Genomic DNA, 7946 nt, shown 5'->3' on the forward strand with positions numbered 1-7946 from the left:
AGTGTCAGACCCAGAAAAATACAAAGAGCTCAGCAAGAATGCAGCAAAATGTTCTCTGCAAAATCACATATCTAAAGGTAAGATTACCTTTTACTGATAAATTATTAAAAGTCTACTCAAATTAAGCTACAGAATATGAATGCAAAGTAGTCAGAGTTACTTTTATATTTGGCATAATAGCTAATAAGGGCTTCCCTGGTGGTTTAGATGGTGAAAAACCCACCTATAATGCAGGAGACCCAGATTCAATCCCTGGGTCAGGAAGATCCCCTGGAGAAGGGAATGGCTACCCACTCCAGTATTCTTGCCTTGAGAATTCCATGGACAGAGAAGCCTGATGGGTCCATGGGGTTGCAAAGAGCCAGACCTGACTGAGGGACTAACACTTTTACTAATAGCTAAGAAGCTTAAAAAGAAAAGCAATATTATAACAGGACCAAACAATGGAACAGCAGAGTCACCAGGCTTCTATCAAGCCTTCTTCTTAAGACTTTGTAAGAGAATATACAAGTTTCACTTTTTGTGGAAGCTTCTGGCATGTGGGAACGAATGGCTGAACTTGGTTCACGCCTAGAGGAGATACGCAGACACTTTGATTCAAGACGCAATAAAATAACCGGTTTGCTCTTTGGCCTCAGACAGAATTGCCGCCGAGTAAGGGTTGTGTAGACTGGGATTGGGAAAGAAGGCCACTTGGCAGGGAACGGAGGTATTAGTGAGAGCAAACAAGATTGCAGCAAATGTCAGGGTACAGACCACAACCCCCAACACCAGCATGCAAAGTCACTTGTTTATGTGGCCTTTCTTCCCCAACTCGAAAGGAAGTTCCACGTGGGCAGGGGTTTTACATTTGGCTCATGGCTATTATCCCCAGTTTCTGTAAGAGTTCCTGGCTCATAAATATTTGATGAGTGAATTAACATCAACCAGCTTTCAGAAGACAGATTTGTCCAAGAAGTTAGCTTCCATGAATATCCAATAAGCACCTAAGCAGGGCTGTGCTGTGTCCTCGGAAGGCAGAAGTGACTCTGTCGTGGTGAGTGCCGTGCTGGGGGGCGGTGGTGCTGATGGTGTTGGGGAGCATCTTGCAGAACACCATCACTTGGAACAGTGTGTGTTACACGCTGGGCCGTAGAAGAAGAAGAAGTGGAAATGTTAGTTCCTCAGTCCTGTCTAACTCATTGCAACCCCATGGACTGTAGCCCGCCAGGCCCCTCTGTCCATGGGATTCTCCAGCCAAGAATACTGGAGTAGGTTGCCATTCCCTTCTTCAGGGGATCTTCCTGACCCAGGAATCGAACCCAGGTCTCCTGCCTTGCAGGCAGATTTTTCACTGGCTGAGCCACCAGGGAAAGGCAGAAACTGGGACCCAAATGCCAGGCCTGACTGTGGAATTTAGTGCCCTGGGCTCCCTGTGGATAGGAACCGCTTCATTTGTTTTGCGTGCTTGATGCCAGCCCAGGGTGCTTCCAGCAGCTGCTCAGTAAATGCCTGGGAGTCCAGAAGCTGGCAGGAGGGATCCAGAGAGGGATCCAGTCTAGCTGCAGGACCAGAAGGCAGGCCGGGATAGCCTGGGACTCGGCCCAGGCCTCCATCGCCACTTCTCTCCCTCCAAAGTCAAGGGCAAGTCCAGGACAGGGACTGTCAGACTGAGGGCTGAGAACTTGTGCCCCAGAATTAAATGTTAGTATGTAAGACCCCAGGGCCCTATTTGAGACTTCCTATATCGAAATCTTAGGAGCAGGACCCTGAAACTAGCATAAATGAGTTTCCAGATAAATCTCCTGCAGGTACCAAAGGCTGAATTCTACTTAAGTAGAATCTAGTAATAATTCTCTCTCAAGAACCTGCATTAGTAACTGAAATCCCAAGGGCAGGAGAAATTAATATTTGGGGTGGTTCCTATGGACCGGGGGCTGTTCAAAATTCTTTCACATATAATAACTCAATATTCAATCTTTCAAAGGGGGTAGTTTTAGTATGTATTTTTTATTTTAAATTTACTTTTTTTAATTGAAGGATAATTTCTTTATAGAATCGTGCTGGTGTGTTAGTTGCTCAGTTGTGTCCGACTCTTTGAGACCCCCATGGACTGTAGCCCCCAAGGCCCCCTGTCCGTGGATGGGATTCTCCAGGCAAGAATACTGGAGTGGGTAGCCATGCCCTTCTCCAGGGATCTTCCTGACAAAGGGATCAAACCTGGGTCTCCTGCACTGCAGACAGATTCTTTACCATCTGAGCCACCAGGGAAGTAAGGATAGTAAATAACTTGTGCTGGTTAGGATAGTAAATAACTTGCCTAACACTGCCTAGCAGGTATGTAGTTTAATTGCTGAGACCACATGCTCCCCTGTGTCTTGCTGCATTTTGGGGAAATGCCCCATGGAGGAGTCAGGACATTCTGTTGTGTCTGTCTTTATTCAGTTTCTGATTTGCTGAATCTGTCAAGATGAATTTCTGGAAGTCAAGATTTGAGGTTTTAATCATACATGCATTACATCTAGACAGTGTCGAAACCACCTATGGCTTTAATGATCCTTATAAAACGGCTGAACAATAGATGAAGTAGTTTGTCTGGGGTCAGAAAACTTGGGGTACAGGGCAAACAACTATCTTAAGAGGACAACAGTGGTGTGTGTGTGTGTCTGTGTGTGCGCGTGCTCATGGGCACACAAATGGTCACTTCTGACACTGCCACTCTGCTCCAGGTCTTCTCAGATTTCAGAGAAGCCAAAAGTCCAGCTTTCCCTGTGAAATATCCTGATTTTTAATACAGATAACGAATTCAAAAGTTTAAAACACACTTCAAAGGGCAAACAAACAGGCCTGGAAAACGAGGAGGAGTGATGGATGGAGCGCCAGCCTACAACCTACCTCCCAGGGACTTTTCTGCATGCATTAGCTGGGATGTGGTTCAGTGAAACCTCTGTCTGGGCATCCTGTTCCCATGAACATCCATCCTTTCACTACTGCTGTTCAATGTGATAAAACACACATCACCGTGTCTTTGATTTTATGCAGGTGAATGAGTCCTGGCCCAAAGACATTTTTGTAAACTGAATTGGGCCTATTAACCTACCATGGAAAAGATGCCCCATTCTGATTTTGGAGCGATCGTCAATCCTCATTGGCCAACTGAAAATGAATGATTTCCAGGCTCATTTGAAAGGAAAATGGAGTGCCTTTTTTGGGAGAAGGGCTTTCAGTTTTAGTAAGCACCCCCTACTGCATCTGTTTCATATTAATTGATTGTATTTGGAAATTTCCTAAGAAGCACTTCTTGGCACTTAAGCATTCAAGCTGCTCTATTTCAGAGCAGAAATTCTTTCTCACATACAGACCTGATAATGTGATTCAGCACATATGATGTAATGACACCTTTTCTAAAACTGTAAATTTATAACAAGGAATAGGATTTTTGTCCCTTTTATTTAATGATTTACAATGTTAACTTATGGAGAATGACTACGAAGGAGCCAATGCATAATTGTTGTTTTTAACCCTTCATTCTTTCAGTGCTGGCAGCGCCTTAGGGCTTCTCATCTACTTTAAGCCAAAGTTAAAAAGATAACTGCTCCTTCTGTGCCTTTCTTTTTGCAACGTGTATGCGTTCACGTCGTGTTATCAAGTGAAGCAAGGTAACCGGACCAAAGCAAAAATCATCACCAAATCAACTTCACACGATGTCACCACGTCACCGTCACCCAGTGTTAAACACAGCAGAGACGCACACGCTTCAGTGTGGATTGGTTAGAAAGGCGCTCACAAGGCTCACCCGCAATGACTCCGAATTTCAAGACTCAACAGAACGCCTCCATGGACGTGAAGACGGCGGGTTCTTCTCTCACTTATTTTCATGGCTATGTTTTTTTGTTTTTTGTAGTTTTCCACTGTTAAGAAAAGCGCATCAGAGGAGTCTGGTGGATTTTGGAGAAGAGCAGCCTCCTGCCTCCCGGAAGTCTGACGGAGCCCAGTTCCCGGACTGTGCGGCCGCGGACCCCGGGGAGCGCCCCCCGCGCCCCGAGGGCCACGGTCCCCGCTCCCCGATGTCCCCGCTGCTGCCGCCGAGACCCGGGCGGGGTGGGGCGGGGCGGCTTGCGCTTGGTTGGGTTGTTGTTGGTTTTTGCTTTTTTGTTTTGTTTTTGCTTGTTCCAGAAAAGCCCCGCCGTGCTACCCTACTGTTCCAAAGTGGGTCCGCTGTCCCAGAGCAGTGCTCGCGGTCGGCATCCACCGGTCCTTCGGAGCCGGGGAGGGGTCCGCGCCCTCCCCCTCCTCTGACCCCCACTTCCTCCTTCCTCCCCCACGCCCCTCCTCCACCCTGCTCCCTCCCTTCCCCCTCTCTCCCCCTCCACTCTCCCCGCCTCCTCCCCGCAAGCGCCTGCGGGCCCCGCACCGTCTCCTCCTCCCACCCCCTCCTCCCCTCCCCCCCCCCCCCCCCCCTCCCCTCCCTCGTACTGCCTCCTCCCCCCACTTCCTCCCTCCCCCACCCCGACCTCCCTTTCTCCAACTTCCTAGCCTCTTCCCCTCCCCTCCTCCTCTCACCTCCCCCCTCCTCCTTCCTCCACGTCCTCCCTCCCCATCTTCTTTCCCACCCCTCCTCCCGGATCTCCGCGCCCCCGGCCCCCCAGGGCTGCGGGCGGCTCCCGGGTGTCGGCCGGGGCTAACACGCTCGGGCAGAGGGTGTTCCCCAGGCTCCGAATCTGGAATTCGGCTGGGCAAAGGGGGCTGGCCCCGCCCGCTGCCCGGGACCGCCCTCGAGCCCTGCCCGTCCGCGCCCGGAAAGCCGGGCTGCTCACTTTCGTGACGATTCTGCCCTTGACGTAGAGCACGGATTAAAGGGCGGTAGTACTTTCTGTTTTAGAAAGTGTTGTGAGAGCGCCAGATGGGAGAGAGAGGGAGGCAAGAGAGAGCCGGGAGCAAGTTGGTGCGGTGGGCCGGGGTTGGAGGGTCCTTTAGGGCTGAATTGCGCTGCAGGGGCCGGTCGGTGTACCGGCCAGGTGGCCCAGACCTCGAAACCCCAAGGAAAGAAGTGTGTGGTATTTCTGTTTGCAGAAATGAGGCCGCACGTACTCGTTTCCAGCTTCTTCAGACTCAGTAGCTCCTGATCGTGTGAGTCTGTTTTATTCCCATTTGCACACGAGGACATTGAGGCAGGGGACAGGCTGCGTGTCTTGGGTGCGGTCACACAGCTCTTGGTAGCCCACCCAGGGTTCACACCTAGATGTCTGTGACTCCTAACCCATATTCTCCTGTGACCTAGTACTGGCTGGTTCAGACAAACGATTAGGCTTTAGCACACCTTGTTTGCAGGACAGGCAGGTAGATTTGCAGGTAGGTATGTGCTCAGAATTCTTTGCAGATTCCTGTTTCACAGTGGAGGTAATCGGTTCATCTTTAGCCCCAGGATGTTGAGCAGACCTTTCATTAGCAGGAGTCTCTGGATTCCTAGCCCCTCTGCAGAGTTGAGTGCTGGAGGAGCTGTGCCTGCCTTCAGTTAACCCAAGCCTCCCTGGGGTTCATGAGGGAATTTCCCTCGGCCCCAGGCTGGTGTACCGGTACAAAATTGCTAGACTACCCAATAAGAGTTCTTCAATCCCCCACAGTTCCCGTTCTCTTGCAAAGGAAATCTACAGTAGAAGGAAACCAGCCAAGATGAATTAAACTTGAAGGTTTAATGGGACTCAAGCAACATACCCAGAAACCTCTGCTGGACCATGGAGAACCCCTGGGAATAACTGGAATTTTGGCCCTTTGGGTACTTTACAAGATGTTTGCTCTGGAGACTAAGGAGAAAGGTGGTGATGGAATGCTTGTGGTCCTCCATTCATGTGTGTTCCTTTCCTGTTTATCCACAGGAAATAGAAAACACACCTGATTCTCTCGGGCTCTTCCACATTTTCAGAAGATTGCAAGACACTGCTAAGGATGGTTTTTGCTTCAGTTGCTGTTTTTACTTCTACTTAATATCTACACGCACATAAATTACCAGAACACACCTTAATCCTCACTCACAAATGAGATAAAGATTTGACAAGCCTAGCCTTCTAAGAAAGTCCATGGGAAGCTTGGTTCTCTAATGTAATGTGTGACATCTGTTCCAATACAGTGCAGGGGAATCCGTGTTTAAGATACTGTGTCGAAGAATAATACCTCAGGGTGCTATCTGATGGCTCATTTATTCCTAAACCTCATACAGCTCCCATACTGATAAATAAATCCCCCCATAGGAGCAGTAGGAAGTTCTCTTCCTGGTTATCCTTTCTCCTTTTTTATGGTTTAAGAGCTGAAGCCTCCAGAAATGGGGATTAGTACAACCTGACACACAAGGCCCCCCCCCCCCCCCCGCTTTTTTTTAACTTATTTTTGTGCATTTATTTGACTGTGCCGGGTTATAGTTGAGGCACGTGAACTCTTAGTTGCAGCTTGCAGGATCTAGTTAGTTCCCTGACCAGGAATGGAACCCGGGACTCCTGGATTGTTAGCGCAGAGTCTTAGCCACTGGACTGCCAGCGATGTTCTACCCAAGCCTTGTCTTTGGGGTGGGCGGGTGCCATAGTGGGCTGTGTCTTCTTAGACAGATAGCCAGGAAAGGAAGGAAGCTGGTGCCACCGGGCCAGCGGGCAGCAGCTGTGAAGCCCTGCAATGCAAGGGGCACCTGTGGTTCTCTGGGCAACTGCGCCACAGCAGAATCAGGCCACTGTCTCCAGGGTGGTCACCTTCCCTCATCTTGTTGTCAGGATGATCTCTGAGGGCCTAAGGGCAGGCGTTCCCTGACTGGAGGAGGGACCTGTGGAGGGTGATCGGAGACTCTTCTACTTCCCACTGGGCACCCTGAAGAGGAGAAGAGACTCAGGCGAGAGAAATGGACCTGACTACCCTCCTGTCTCGGTCAGTGGCTAGTGCAGTTGACTCAGAGCTACTTCCTCATCTACCCTTGGAGCCTTCTGCAGATCCCCCTGCACACTCAACCACCCAGGCAGGCTTGCAACCCCCATGCCCTAGGCCCCAGACCCTTCTGGCCACGGCGCCTCTGCCGAATCCCATTCTCAGTGCCATTTCTAGGGAATCCAGAGGGGAGTCCAGGCTAATATGCTCCATGAGACACAATGGGGAATGTAGGTATCTGTCTTTCGATGGGGACCATCAACAGATCCAAATAAAAGACGCTTGCTCCTTGGAAGAAAAGCTGTGACCAGCCTACACAGCATATTAAAAAGCAGAGATATTACTTTGCCCACAAAGGTCTGCATAGTCAAAGCTACGGTTTTTCCAATAGTCATGTATGGATGTGAGAGTTGGACTGTAAAGAAAGGCGAGCACCGAAGAATTGATGCTTTTGAACTGTGGTGTTGGAGAAGACTCTTGAGATCAAACCAGTCAATCCTAAAGGAAATCAACCCTGAATATTCCTTGGAAGGACTGATGCTAAAGCTGAAGCTCCAATACTTTGGCCACCTGATGCAAAGAGCTGACTCATTGGAAAAGACCCTGATGCTGGGAAAAGTTGAGGGCAGGAGGAGAAGGGAACAACAGAGGATGAGATGGTTGGATGGCATCACCAACTCAAAGGACATGAGTTTGAGTAGGCTCCGGGAGATGCTGAAGGACAGGGAAGCCAGGCGTGCTGCAGTCCATGGGATCGCAAAGAGTTGGACACAACTGAGTGACTGAACAACAATTGACAGACTGTGCTCGGATCCCAGGGCTAGCTCTGGGATGGGCAAGCTTTGGGCCTGGGCTGTGACAGAATGTGAGGAAGGTGCTTGGGGTTGTCAGCGCCTCTTAAATCATCCTGGAAGAGAGAGCCACTTACTTCTGCACAGGCTGCTGCTAGCTCTGTCAGAGGAAGATGAACTATGAGTAATAAAAGCAAGATGAAGTTCTGTGTAAATCTCTCCAGCGCACAAAGATTGTAGAAAGTTGAGGATGAAAAGGATATTAAAGAC

At 49.6% G+C, this 7946-nt stretch overlaps 1 protein-coding gene across 3 annotated transcripts; it reads left to right on the forward strand.

Moving 5' to 3' along the window:
* Positions 1 to 2204: 2204 nt before the first annotated feature.
* On the forward strand, positions 2205 to 7281 carry LOC122686877 (vegetative cell wall protein gp1-like). 3 transcript variants are annotated; one of them, XM_043892221.1, is made up of 2 exons: positions 2205 to 5755; positions 5856 to 7281. In XM_043892221.1, exon 1 carries the CDS (start codon positions 3684 to 3686, stop codon positions 4662 to 4664), a length of 981 nt encoding a protein of 326 aa, XP_043748156.1. In that variant the 5' UTR covers positions 2205 to 3683; the 3' UTR covers positions 4665 to 5755; positions 5856 to 7281. The 3 variants fall into 3 exon arrangements, with proteins under 3 accessions (XP_043748156.1, XP_043748157.1, XP_043748158.1); XM_043892222.1 differs by having other exon boundaries at positions 2205 to 5109; positions 5604 to 7281; XM_043892223.1 differs by having other exon boundaries at positions 2205 to 5109.
* Positions 7282 to 7946: the final 665 nt, after the last annotated feature.

Source organism: Cervus elaphus, chromosome 30 (genome assembly GCF_910594005.1).
Source record: "Cervus elaphus chromosome 30, mCerEla1.1, whole genome shotgun sequence".
NCBI lineage: Eukaryota > Metazoa > Chordata > Mammalia > Artiodactyla > Cervidae > Cervus > Cervus elaphus.

Excerpts from the sequence above, each read along its gene's own strand:
- LOC122686877 (XM_043892221.1), top strand. The coding sequence starts at position 3,684 with ATGTCACCACGTCACCGTCACCCAGTGTTAAACACAGCAGAGACGCAC.